We start from the raw sequence: 14,242 nt of genomic DNA on the forward strand, positions 1-14,242 counted from the left end.
ACCCCATCCCCCTGCTTTAAACCTCCATGGCCTGGCAGAATTCCAGCGCTGCTAATTGCATGAGACACCCCTTTAACCCCTCCCCAGCTCCTGCAATTAGCCCTGATTCTCTGCTTCCTGCTTCTCTGGGGGGTGCGTGGGGGGGTGGGGGGGAGTCCGGGGCCAACTGCTGCCTTGGTCCCACCCTCTGCCCAGCCCAGGAAGTGGTGGTTTCAGAGGTGCCTGAAGCAATCCAGTCCCTTCCTCTGGGGCTCTGCTGATGTGAAATCTAGTTAACAAGGTGGGGGTGGGGCTGGCAAGCAGGTGACCCTCCAGAAGCTAGCCCTGGATCCACCCCACCCTGCTGTCAGTGCAGATCATACAAACCTCATATAAACCTCCACTGCAGCAAGCCCCTTCTCTACAGGACTGATTGCAGAAAGCTTGATTTTTAGAAAGAAGTTTCCCCAAGCAGCCACTGACCAAGAAAACGTGCAGCCCTCTGGGCTGTTTCCTTAGGTTACTCCATGATCCTCGCTTTCCCACTCTGCAACACAGGGACAGCAATTTCTTCCTCACAATGAGGCTAGAAAGCTCCTAGCCTAGTGCCTGGCTCACAGTAGGCAACCAGCCATTTTCTCTCAACCTTTTGATTGGGGCACAGAGCTGAATCCCAAAGTTCCTGGTTGCCATTCAATATCCCTCAACAGCTTTTCTTCTAAAAACAAAAAGAAAAGAAACCAAGTCCAACTGGCAGTCGCACGTCTCGCAGAAACAAAACTTGCCTCTGGGAAGGTTTGAGACTGTGCAGTACGTAACTGGATGATGTCCTCACAGGTCAGAGCAAACACCTCACATCTAGTGTGGAAAAGAGCCCTAGTGGCACTGAAAGCTGCCGCCCTTCTGTGGCCCCTGTCCAGGTGACTCAGAGCCACTGCCACGCAGCCCCTGCGGGGCCCTGCCTGGAAGCTGAGGGGTGGGGTGGGGGCAGATGTCCTGTAGAGCTTAGCTTTCTGGAGCCTGAGAAAGCGTTTTATCTTCCCGAGATGTTTGCTCCAGGTGGGGCACCGAGCAAGCTGCTGTCCACAAGGCCAAGTGGCCAATATCCCCCATGGGTGTCAGAATTCGTCCCTCTCCTCTGCCCTTGCCTTGGTCACTACCTGCCATGACTCCCTACTCCCTCCTGACACAATCCATCTGCAATGTGGGTGCCGATGTTTTCTTTTTTAACTTTCCCTTTTAGAAGTTCTCCAGGGACTCCTGAGGTCTTCAGGATGAAGTTCAAATTTGTTAGCATGGCATCCGCCCCCTAGAACCTTGCCATGTTTCCGGCCTCGCCCATCAGCACTCCCCACAGACACCAGCACTCCCCAGACACCCCAACCTCTAGCCACTCTAAAGTGACTAAATCAGTCCTCAGGCTGTTTTATGTCTCCATGGTCTTCGGGTGTTGTTACTCTCCCAGAACACCCCTTATGCACCCCGTTTCCTGCCAGTCTAGCTCTCTGCAGATCCTTTAAGACTCAGGTCAAGTGTCATCCCCTTTAGAAAGCTCCCCATGAGTTTTGCCTTTCCCAGGCTGGGGAATTCCTCCTATGTCCTGTGATATCCCCCGCGTACTGTGCACACACAGGTGTCACCGTGGTTGGTTTAACTGGCCTCTCCCACCCCACTAGACGTGAGCATCTCAGGCAGGAGAACAGCCTTAAGAATAAAAAAGAAAAAAAAAAAAAAAAAAAAAAAAGAAAAAAAGGTGATCCCGGGCGAGCCACACCCACCTCTCTGGGTCACTGGAGCTTCCTCTTCCCACATTTCATCACTCTACACTAGAGAGGATGAGGGCAGGGGGGTGGGGACAGGAAGCAGGAGGAAGAGGAAAGGAGGGGTCCACATAGACCACTGCCCTACTCAGGCTCACTTCCCAACTGTCTGGAAGGTTCTCTCTTGAACTTTACACTGAAAAAGAACATTCACAGGGGAGTTGGTGAGCTCCTGGGTCAAGTACATGGCAGACAGAGGGCTCCCACTGCTCATGTGGACAGGGCACAGGGGCCTCCCTGATGAAAGCCCGGTCCCGGGGCTGAACCACCCAGCCTCATGGCTGTGCTCTCGCCATGCCATGGTAACCTGCGGCTGTCCTACTGGAGATTCCAGACCAGCATCCAGTGATTCTCCGACACACGGAAGTTTGCCCAGACGTACAGTAAGAATAATCTCAGACCTTTGTCTGCATGACAGAGACACAGAAATCAGTGTTCAACAGCAATATAGAACCCTGCATTCTGACAGGTACTGTCACGAGGGCATAAACAGGCAAGTCAACAAAGAAAAACAAAAGGTTAAAAAAAAAAGCAATTTGGGCAATAAGTAGCAAAAGTCTTCAAAGTATTCATGCCCTTTGGCCCAGGAATTCCATGCTAGGAATTTATCGTAAGGAAATAAAAACAGTTGTTGAAAGATTTATGTAGCAAGCATGCTCACAGTGGTACTGTTTGTAACTCCGAGACAGAAATGAGTGCCATAGCCACATGGTGAAATGCCAGGTAAATACTAAAACCCTTACCATGAACGTATGTTTTACAACATTGGAAAATCTCACTACACGGTAAATGAAAGGGTTACAAAGAGTATGACATGATCCACAGCTTGAAACACACACAAAAAGTCAGAAAGCATAAATACCAAAATGTTAACAATAGTATCTGTAGATGGTGAGATAATACATTTAATTTTCTTTATATTTCCCAGTCTGTACTCAGAAAATATTTTCATAGTCAAAAATCTTACTTTTAATTTCCTCAGGATGTATATTTAAGCCACAAAATCAAGAATATCCATCTCACAGCCCTCCTCTTTAACTTTGAAAGTCAGAAGTGGAGTAAGTCATTTCTCTTCTGCAAATGACTTATTCACAAAGCAAATTCCAGTGGTACCTGTACATATGGCCTAAGCGGAGAACAAACTCCCCTGTATACTGTCCCTATCTATCAAAGCAGGTCACACCCAACCGAAAGAGACTTCACTTAAGCTAAACCCTCCAGACCACACGAATGAGACAGTGTTACACGAGTCAACTGTGTTCCCACCGACAATGTCAAACGTACATTTCCTACTATTCTCACTTTTGACAAAAGTTTCATTTTTCAAACTGAGTGCTCACATTTCTAAAGATAATTCTAATTTTTAGTAGTCAGCCCCTGCTTATCTAATACAACTATCAGAGAAAGCTGACGGGTCTCAAAAACGGGGCTGAATGGGGAAAACGTACAGGCAGTGTATGCGAACTTTTACCTAAAGATATCACACAAAGCAACGTTTGTGTATATGTACACACACATGCACCCCAAGAGTATAAAAATTAGAGCTGGACACCCAGCAAATTAATGATGGGGTTTTCTCCAGGGAGTGACGGATAATTGGACTCAGCAGAGACATACTGGGGACTTCTTTAGGAAAATTTTATTTAAGAAAAAAAGGTCTGAATCAAATATTGAAAATATATATATTCATATTTATTTTGAACAACAGACACACGGGTGTTCATTATAATCATTTGTACTGTTGTTATTTTTAATTTTTCAAATCAGAGAAGGAAAAATGAGATTACGTAAGGTAAGGCAACTCCGGAATACTTCTTCTGAGATAAAAAGCAATATGCTGGGCCTAATGGGCCTTCTGACCACAGAGAGACCGGAAGTCAAAAGAGTAGAGTTCAAAGAGCTTGTGAAACAACACTTCCTCGAGGTGATCTGAACTCTAAAATTGGGTTGTCTCTGGCCACCACGTGACTGGAATTTCACGCCCACAAGGACCCCGTCCTCTTGACAGATGAGCACTCAGGAGGCCCAGAGGAGACCCGTCCCAGGGCACAGTCAGCAAGGGGGGAGCTCAAAGGCTCAGCAAATTTCCCATTTCAGAGTCATCCCTGCAGGGAGGACCCTCAGTGCGCCTGGGGGTGCACATGTGGACCTGACAACAAAGACGCACGTCTCCATCAACATGCATGGACTGTGTCCAGGCTGCTGTCTGTAGTACCGCCCACCCCAGAGCCAGAGGTGTCTTACCAACTTCACAGGACAATTAGGCCCTAGGGGTTGAGAGAAGGCCAAGAGTACAGGTGTCCAGTGCAGGGAATGGCGGCCGGACACCACGCACAGCCCCCAAAGGATGAACGTGTCAACTACCTACTGCAATGGGGCATTTCTGCTAGACTAGCCTTATTTTATTTTCCTACTGGCTCCACTATCAAACAAACTTGCATTTAATGTAAATACTCCAGACTGTGAATGTAAAAAATGAACCATTCTATAAATCCAAAATTTAACTAAGAAAAAAAAACTCAGAGCTTTGTGTGGTGGCAATATTGTAGCCAATGAGGTTTATCCGAGGCACGATTATTGCTAAAAAAGACAGATGAAAAAGACCTTGGCTTTTGAGCAAGTAAAACAAGCATCATGTGACAGGCTCAAAGCTGACCAGCCAGGAGGCTTGAGACAGAATGCAGTTCTGGTCCAGGCTTGCTTTTCCTCCAGGCCTCTCAGCAGATGCCCTGTTTGAGGGTGTTTGCCCTGGAGCTGGTGCCCCCCACCCTCTGGACTGATCAGCCTTTTCTTTACAATACAGAGACTGACCGGGCGCTCTCCCAAGGCCCTGTCCAGCTTTGGCTATCTCTGCCCCTTCTCAGGAGCAACCTGATGCCTCTGGTCACCCTGTCCTCAAAGGGCTGCCAGGATCCTGCCTTCCTGTCCCAGGGCAGATGAGGTGTCTGTTGCATGTGATGGAGGAGGAGTTACCTGGTGAGAACTGAGCTCTCTGCACCCCAGACCTGGCTGACGGTGCCTCTTGTAGACATCACTAACCCAGGGGTTCCAGCGTGAGGGGGCACCAGTCACCTCGAGGGCTTACGACGGATGGCAGGACCTCCACGACAGGTCCTCTTCGGAGGGGCCTGACGATCTGCCCTTCTAACAAGTTCCAGGTGAGGCTGCTGCTGGTCTGGGGACCACACTCTGAGAATCCCCACGCTAGCCCACTGACCCCCATGCTGTGGGACAGATGCTGAGGCTCAGCTGGGGAATTTCTGAAAATGCAGATTCCTCACCCCAGCCCCAGAAGAGTCCGAGCAGCAAGTCAGGAGGCCAGAGACCCTGGCTGAGACACCAGTGGCAGACTGAACCTGGCCACACTGGTTTCCACCCACCATCTGTCCTCTGGCCCAAAAAAAGGTCAAGGACCCTTTGTCTCCACAGGTTTTCAGAGGTGAAACTTCAGCTTCTCTATAAAATAAACTCATGCTATTCAAGAGATGGCCCCCTCCTTCCTGTCTCTGACCCACGGTGCCTCTGAAAAGGACAGCCAGAGTGGCAGAACCGCGGCCTGGCAAACAAGACCCGGGGCTGGCTTCTGTGACTCTGATGTGTCTACTGAAAAGCCACGGGCAACAGGGAGTCTCACTCCACTTGGGGGACGACCTCCTGCCCACCCGGGGCCACACCAGAGTAAGAAACGATGTCTGTCTTGCTTCATTCCAGCCCTCACAAGGGGACGCTGGGCAGTGCTTCTTTTAGAAAACCTTCTTGAATGTCCCTTGACAATAACCAATTATGTTTGCACTGTAATGCCAGGAGGGAGGGGAAAATGGCAGGATATGCAATTGTATATAGGGCACGACCACACCGCATGAAACAAAAACTATTCATGCAAAAACTGGAAGGAAACACTAAAAATGCGCATAGTGATTGTTTTGGGGTGGTGGAGTATGGGTAGTTCTTCTTTTCCTACTACTTGTTTGTTTTCCAAGCTATTTACAAAAAGTACACACTACTTATATGACCAAAACTTTATGTTACAATAGAGCAGAAGAAAAAATACACAGCACAGCACTGCCCACACATAACCTGTGTCAGCCCCAAAGGCAAGTGTCCTGCCAGCTTTCTTCAAGTGAGGACTGAGGGGCAGGGACGACTGTGGCCCTTAGCAAGTGCTTTCAACAAACAGTTACTCTGGGCCGGCCTGCGGGGACTGGGGCTGCCACCACACCAGCCCTGACCTCAAAGAGCTAACAGGGCAAAAGCCAGGCAAGGACACCGGGTCCTCCTTTTCACCTGTGCGTCTTTCTGGGCCCTGAGAACGGACTACCCATCTCTTCCTTCTTATGACAGTACCCATCTTCTGGAACTCTACACAGTGTCCCCAAGAGCGGCAAACTGCTTCCAAACTGACAGTCTCAAGCAGGTGTCAGGCCCCTTTGGCCCGCCCAGACCTGGACGGTCCGAGCTGATCACCACCTGTGTGTGTCCAGCAAAACTAGAGGTGGCATCTGCATGGCCAAACAGCTCGCACGAGAGCCTCGCTGCTCCGTGCTGCTCGCAGAGAGCTTGGGAAATCCTCACCTCCACAGGAGGCCTCCATCACTGCCATCAGGGAGAGGTTACCGCCTCCCAGACACACCTGAGGCAGGAGACACCTGACCATCTGCCCTTCTAACAAGTTCCAGGTGAGGCTGCCACTGCTGGTCGGGGGACCATACTTTAACCGCCCCCCGCCCCCTGCATTAACCACTGACCCCCGTGCTGTGGGAAAGATGCTAAGACTCGGCTGGGGAATTTCTGAAAAAGCCGATTCTTCACCCCAGCTCCAGAAGAGTCTCCACCACCACTGGCTCTGGCCAGCCTTGCAAGCCTGTTTGAATCCTGAATTTCTGTATTTCGTGGCGACATCCTCCTTGGTTTTGATTCATTTGAAGCTTAATGAAATAGGCCTTCATCCAAGCAACTGAGGAAAGTGTTTCCCGTGACAGATGGAGGCCAGAACTGTCTCATTCCTCCAGACCTTCCTCTACCTCAACAATCTCCCCTTCTCTCCTTCCCATGACCCCCCAAACTTGGAAACTCAGCTGCCCACCAAAACTCCACTCAGGTGTCACTTCCTCCAAGAAGCCTTCGTCAACTCCCCCCTCACCCCCATGCAGCCTGAGTTAGGGGTCTTGTCTCTTGAACTGTGAGCACCATCCGCTTCCCCTGGCACTCAGCACATAGCATCAAAACCATCTGCTTCCCATGAATGGTGCCTGTAGATAAGGGATCAAGAGCTGAGTCCCTGAGAACAGCCAGCACAGCTGCCAGACAGTCTCTCCGCCCAAGTTCAATAGCAGCACCATCGCTCTTGCCCAGCTTCCCCTGCCTGTGGCCATCACAAGGGAAACACCAGCTGAGACCCACCTGCTATAGCACACTTGGCTCTGACGTGGACTCCCTCAAGGTGGACAAAGAAATGAACTCTCTTCAGCCCCACAGACACAGCTATCCCAGGCCTCACCCTGACCCCCGGCCCCTCCTTAGCACAGCTGGCATCTGTAACTAAAAGGATGGGGCTGGGTGTAAGCCTCCCAGAGGCTGCTCAGAGTCCACAGTGCTGGGCTACCAACAGTCCACAGGATGAGCACAGGTGGCTTGCTGAATTGGCCACTCAGGCAAAGCATCCAGCACCCCAAGCTCCCCAGCCCCATATACCCGATCCCAATGGGAGGAGGAAGAAAGCAATCATCTCAGAAAATCCAGGACATTGTCCACTTCCTCCCTCTCCCAACCTTTCTCAAATTCACATTGAGTCAGAAGCAAGGGCTCTAGCCGCGACCCCAGCCCCAGCCCCAGCCCCTGCCCTGCATATAGCCCAACACCGCAGCATGAGGTCCACTTGGCAGCTTATCTGGCGGGACCTGACCTCATAACCAGTGACCTCTGCACCAGGCCAGAGAGGGGATGCACCCAAACCCCTAACCAGGACTAAGTCTCAGCCCAGGAAGCTGAGTGCTAGGAACAGGTCTCAGAGGCAGAGCCTGGCCAACATCTCAGTGAAACTCCGACGTGAATCTGGAAGGGGCTTGTTCTTGAGCAGTGGTTCTCAAATCATGTTCACCAGGGTCCTGGGAACCCACAGAGGTGACATGAGAGAGGGGAAGGGGCTGAGCAAAGGGTACTAAGAACCCCAACCCCCAAGTCAATCGGTCATGGGCTTCACCCAGGGTCTTAAGAAAAATCACATGGGGGAAAATTTTAATGCTAAGAAAACGTTTGAAAACCAGGGCTCTGTGGGGTTCAGTTTAAGTCCATACTGCATCAATGTTGGCCACATGAAGATCATGAACATCATCAAAGGTTCTCACCCGACCTTCCCAAGGCTGGGATGAAGATTTTAACAGCTCTTCACCATCACGCCCTCATGCCTGACCCACTATCTGCTAATGAAATGTGGTGAGCACTTGACAAGCGGACACTCCACACCGTGAACCCCAGCGATCCTGTCTGCAAGCTGGGAGCTCACTGATTACATTCCTGGCCCAGGGTAACCCTCCTGTGGTCCCTTATCTCCCTCAGCCCTCTGAATTGCTCCTGTAGAAGACTCACTGAGCTGTGGATGATAACCACGCCAGGGTGCCCCTCCAGAAGCCCAGTCCACACCTCACTTGACTGCGTGCTTAAGGCCACGGTTGTGATTCGCTGGACAAAGTAAAGCAATCTGATAACTGACTCATCTCATAATGCCAAAAAAAAAAAAAAAAAAAGGATGTAAGTGAAAACGCACTTGCATCAAGTAGTCATCAGGCAGGTGCCTAACCATGAACACCGTTTCCTCCCAGCTTCCTATGGGGAAGCCGTCCGAGGGGCGACATTGCCCGGCGCACAGCAGAACTCCAGGGGAACAGAGAGCTGCCCTTACCTGGTAGTAGGTCTTAATGTTTCTCACCAAGATGGTCAAGTTCTGAATGCGGAGGTTCACGTCATTGTTGACGTGCTTGTGGATGCGTTGATTTGTAGGCCTGGGGTCTCTGGGGGAAGAAATAGGAGAATGGAAATTGTGTCCCCCGCATTGGCCACACCTCCTTTCCCAGCACGATAGTGTTTAGTCCTCTCCAAGCCTAGGCTGGTGTGAGGCTATGACAAGTGTGGCTCGAGATGAACCAGTTCTGCCACTGCCGAACGGTGGACCACAGACATCACCTCCCCGCTCCCCCAACAAGCCCCTAGCCCACCACGGGCCCTTGATAAATGTCATCCCTATTCCCACTGTATGCAGCACCCATAAGTCACAGCCAAACGCTAATGCAGACCCAAAAAGTTATGCTGCATAAAAATCAATAAACTACCCCAAAATGTATTTCAAAATTAAAAGGATTGAAAGCTGAACCAAAATATGTAAATTATCAAGATAAAAAAGGGGGGAGAATGGTATATTTTCTAACTTAAAGCAATAAAGATCCTTGACGTTCCATTTCACATGGGTTTCCCATCAGTGTCACTCGCAATGGTCTTGGGTTGGTCCTGCTCATGATTTACATCCCAAGGACACAATTCTATCTTTAAAGCTGACATCATCAGTCTGTGAGACTACACGGATTTAGAATACAACCTACGGGAAATACTAAGAGTAAAGACAAATAATTCATGTGGGAAACCCCCGAAGTGTCATTTATTTTCCAATCTCAGACAAATGCTGGGTCTGGCTATGATGAAACTAGAACTCTGAATCAAGTGATTTATAATTTCACTCATCTATGTACAGGACATTTCTCAAAATTCTCAGCGTCAAAATTTGGTTTCCTAGCTGAAGAGAACAGACTCAATATAAAAGATTTAGCTGCCACCTCTCCACGTACTGCTTTTTGTAACAAAGCCCTCCCCCATTTCTATCCCAAGACACTGGGAGGATGTCTAATTCAAATGAGGGCTGTCTTCACGGTTTCATCTGTCATCCGAACCCTGTGATAAGGGCGCTAAGCCTCCCAGGGGGGCTGGCATGACGGAAGAGAGGCAGGCCTCTTCCTCCTTCCTCAGTGACCCCCGTCTCCCCTCGGTAATGAGAGGAGCACCGGAAGGGGAGTGTGGGAGTTAAGGAAATCAATGTCAATGCCATTTGACTCATTCTAAGTCGATAATTAATACAAAATTGACAAAAAACAACCAACAAACAGAAATCATTTCAAATGTCATTGGAAGCACAATTTAACAAAAAAACACGAGCAATTTAAAATACGACCCTTAAGTCATTATTTGATCAGTACACTACAAGTCCACACACCGCACTGTGTGTAAACCCCTCGATGCATTACACAGACTCAGCCATGGATTTTATTCGGTCATCCTGTATCCCTTAAAATAGTCACATGGGTACCTTGGGGCAACCAGAGGATCTTTTCAATTGTCATGTGACAACATTTCTCATTGTTTCCACACAGTAGTGGAGTCTGGCCAAGCCATCTACACATTACATGTTTCTCTTGGAGCCATTCATTACTGAGAAAATAAAGGTTAACACTTCCGTGGAAATTAATTTAGAAATAGAGGAGGCATTTAGAACTTAAACTGCAAAGACATTTTTGGCTATAAAAGTGTACCCAGCATTACAAAATAATTTATCTTAAAGGTCCAATTTTCCTCTCTTCGCTATGGATACCTTAAGAGATGAGAAGCAATTTCATAAAATGACAAATGTACTCCTTAAAAAAGCAGAACTTAAGAGAACATGCAGAGCTTTCCTGTTTTGTTGTTATTGTAATCCCAGCTTTAAGTCAGATGGGACCACCCCAGGAGTGCCAGGAGCTGGAGGGCCTCGGCACACATGTGGATGTTCACTACAAGCACCCAAGTCACGGCCTGGGCGTCTGTCAGGTGACAGGAGGGAAGCCTCTGGTCATTCTGCTTTTGTTCTCACTAGTCCTAGGGAGCAACAGCTAACAGAAACAATACTCCAAGGGCCTCGATATTTACTATGTAATTAGACTAAGTATTATGATCATTAGTACTGCCTCCTTTATCAAGGCTCTGAGGGTTAAGAGAGGTTATTAAGAACCAAATTGAAACAAAAGTCAACTATGCTTAAGGGAAGGCCTGTCCCCACCCTGCCCAGCACTGTGTAACCCCCACCTCTCCTTGCTGCAGGAAATCAATCAAGAGCTGGATTCTTATCTGGGTCAAATCAGGTGTCCACTCTCGCATGCACACCAGCACGTGCACGTGGGTACACAAACCCAGTTCCGGGCCTCGCTCTAACAACAACCATTATTTATACATATATAATCTTTTTTAATTCTCCTGAAATCTATAAACTGCCATCCACTTATTACAGATCAGGAAATTGAGACTTTTTAAGTAATTTGCCCAAGATAACAGAAGTAGTGACAGAGAGGGGTCCTGAATTTGTCTGCCTGATGCCAAAGATCTTAAGTAATTTTCCTGAGGCAGTGAAAATGTGTCCAAAGTGAATTGGACACCTTGTTTTCCCTTGGGTACCAGGAGGTACCCGGAGAATTTGCATTTACAGAGGAGCTATTCAGCAGGTTTTCCCATGCATCTCCATCCACACCACTCAATGCTTGACTTTCATTCAGGAATTCTTAGGCCTGGGCCTCCCCTGAAAGCTGAGCTCACAGGGTTTTCGTGCTCCCAGGCACTGATGTCACCACGAGGCCAGGGCCAAGAGACTACCACTGCAGCCTTCTTCAGTTGCCAGAGACAATGCCCAGGTGCAATCACGTGACCTCCAGCCAGCCTCCATATGGCTCTGAAGTATTAGGTGACACACCTCTTATCTGAGCTCCAGCAACCCAGTTAGCATATTGCTCTCTGCCATTTTCTCAGGTCCTGCCATCTTGGAGAGAATTTATCAAAATAGGTGAACAGCACAGAGTGGAAGCTACTAGCATGGGAGATAAAGCAGAATAGCCTTATCACTTACTTGCTAGTCAGCCTGACATTTCTCCATTTGGCCAAAGTGAAAACAGGCTTAGCTTAAGGTGTAGTGTCAAATGCGGGCTTAGGACATGGGTCCCAGAGTTGTTTTGCCCTAGATCTCATTGGCAGAGTGCTAAGAATTATGCACTAATCTAGGAGACTAAGAATCAGGAGAAAGAGACTGGAAAAAAAAATCTTATGAGGCGCCTCGAATCCTTTCTGGATTTACGGTGTATACGTAAAAGAGTAACACTTTTTAAGAAGCAGACGCTGTGCTAAACACATCATCTCATTTAATCCTCACAATCATCTCTTAAGGGAGGTACTTCTCTTCCCATTTTATATATGAGGAAACCAAGGTGATGAGTGACTTGCCCAACATCACACGGCTAGCCTGAGAAAGACCTGGCATTCGAACTCAGGCTATCTAGGCTGTTGACACTAAGATGGGAATTCTTTTCTTTCTTTTAAATTGAGGGAATTTTTACACAGAGTAAAATGCACATATCTTAAGTTAGAGCTGGCTGCACTTTGAAAAACGAAACATACTCCCGCCAATACACAGAACACTTCTACTACCCAGAAGTTCCCGTGTCCCTTTTCCAGTCACTCTCCACCCACTTCCAGGGGCAAATCATGTTCTTTCTCATTTCTATCACCTGGAGCAGGGTTATTCTGATCACCCAATCAGTAAACTGTGTGATACTGGTGCCACTCTCCTCGATTTCCTCATTCTGGAAAACCACCCAATCAGCTTATCCTTGTCCCTTCTCTGAGCCTGATTCTGGCCAGAAGAACCCAGAAACACTGCTTGAAGCCTTAAGAGCTACAAACTTATCAGTTCCCACTTCCAGAATGACTACCTTGGCACATCACAGAGGAGAAAAGAACATTTGAGACTGTCAAGGGGTAGGGAGAAGCCCTTCAAACTGAATTTAGCCACCGGCCAAGTGTGAACGAGTGATGAGTTGGCATTTCTCAAAGGAATGTCCAACAGGCTTTCCTGATTTACAAGCAAGTGGTAAACGCTTCAGGAATTCCAAAGGTCAGGGAAGAAAGAGAAACAGGCCCAGGGCTTTTGTTCTCCCTCCGCCTGGGTGTAAAAGCTGAATGAAAAGGCTGGGGATACTGCTGCCCTTTTTTTTTTTTAATTAAACAGTCTTGGGCTTGGGTAACAACGGGTTGAAGTTTCACTGGTTGCTGCATCAATGGAACCCAGTAATTCTCCGGGTCTAACAGAATGGGGGCGGGGGGTTATTGCCAGAATTTGCCTATGCCATGAGTCTGCCTTAGGAAAACTCATCGATGTTCCCGGAGAAGTGCTGCCAAAGCTGACAACGGATTTGTCTTTCTAGACTCTAATCAAACTCAGGATTGGTAAAATTGGTAGTGCCTTAAAAAAAAAAAAACAAAAACCATTAACACTGCAGTGTCTTCCCACACCATGACACCAAATGACTTATTAAAACAAAAGGAGCAATGTTCTTTGGAAATTTTTTAAAACGATTTACCTTTTTAGGTAAATCTATTTAAACCACTTTCTAAAAATATTTGCCAAAGCTAACTGCTCCTCCTTCCTGGGCCACAAACGAAACCGATTCTCATTAGCTAAAGGGTTTATGCTAAAGTATAATAACTTGCTTAGTTGCAGGTGAGCAACAGGGGATGATCCATATATTAGGATGTTTTATTTTGTTTCAAGTGCCTGTGAATCATACTGACACGCAGTTCCAATATGTCCCCTGCAGTTTCTGAGTTAAAAACAGAAGGCGCGAGTAGGAGCCAACACCTACATGTGGCAGGCTGTCAATCAGACAGGCTCTGCAGAATTCAGCAACAGGAAAGGATGTGGTCACACACATGCTAGCAAGTGTAACTGCCACCATATTGTTTAAGCTGCATGCTCCGAAACAAACAGTACGACAGATTCTGACTCCCTGTGCCTCTCCTAACAGTGACTTTAAATCCAGTTCATGAGAAGCAACTTAACCAATTGCACTTGCTATGAGGCAACAGAAAACGGGAAGATGAAAAGGGAGCTCAGAAACACAGACATCCTAACCTAGAGTGAAACTTTATAGTCACTCATGGATGCCCCCAACTCCCCTGACATTTCCCCTAACTAGACACTGTTGTTACAGTTCCTTGACCCTCAAAGAGGGTTTTGTTTTGTTTTTTTTTTTAAACTTCATTGCTTAAATCACAGGTAAGTACCTGAGTTAATTGCACTACCAACACCAGGTGGGTGACAGTCATTCAATTCCAAATTTCATCAAACAAGCTGCACACCTGCTGTCCTGAGGTTCTTCAAATCCCAAAAATGGCGGCGAAAATGCACTTGATACTAAGATAACAGTGGCCCACGTGCGAAGTGGCTCCCGTTGTAACCTCGCGTTCCATTTCTACAAACTTAAACTTTCTGAAGCATCGTTTTTGCCCGTCCTCTGTGAAAATAACTTACATTTGTAGCATGATTTGGTTCAAAAAGATGCCATCCACTAAATCCATGTACAAAGTCAGGTTGTCCTGGTTAC

General features: G+C 47.8%; 1 protein-coding gene and 1 pseudogene across 1 annotated transcript in view; one reads left to right on the top strand and one right to left on the bottom strand.

Moving 5' to 3' along the window:
• Positions 1-14,240, bottom strand: part of CCDC88C (coiled-coil domain containing 88C) — a gene marked incomplete at its 5' end in the record, with an annotated part of 121,079 nt that extends 106,839 nt beyond the window's left edge. The window contains 2 exons of the mRNA XM_023538363.1: positions 8,698-8,806; positions 14,170-14,240. Of these exons, the coding sequence (XP_023394131.1) occupies positions 8,698-8,806; positions 14,170-14,240 (180 nt within the window). The remainder of the gene's footprint in view (positions 1-8,697; positions 8,807-14,169) is intronic.
• Positions 4,323-4,452, top strand: LOC111747386 (annotated as a pseudogene).
• Positions 14,241-14,242: the final 2 nt, after the last annotated feature.

This window comes from Pteropus vampyrus, unplaced genomic scaffold (genome assembly GCF_000151845.1).
Source record: "Pteropus vampyrus isolate Shadow unplaced genomic scaffold, Pvam_2.0 Scaffold219, whole genome shotgun sequence".
In the NCBI taxonomy this organism is placed as follows: domain Eukaryota; kingdom Metazoa; phylum Chordata; class Mammalia; order Chiroptera; family Pteropodidae; genus Pteropus; species Pteropus vampyrus.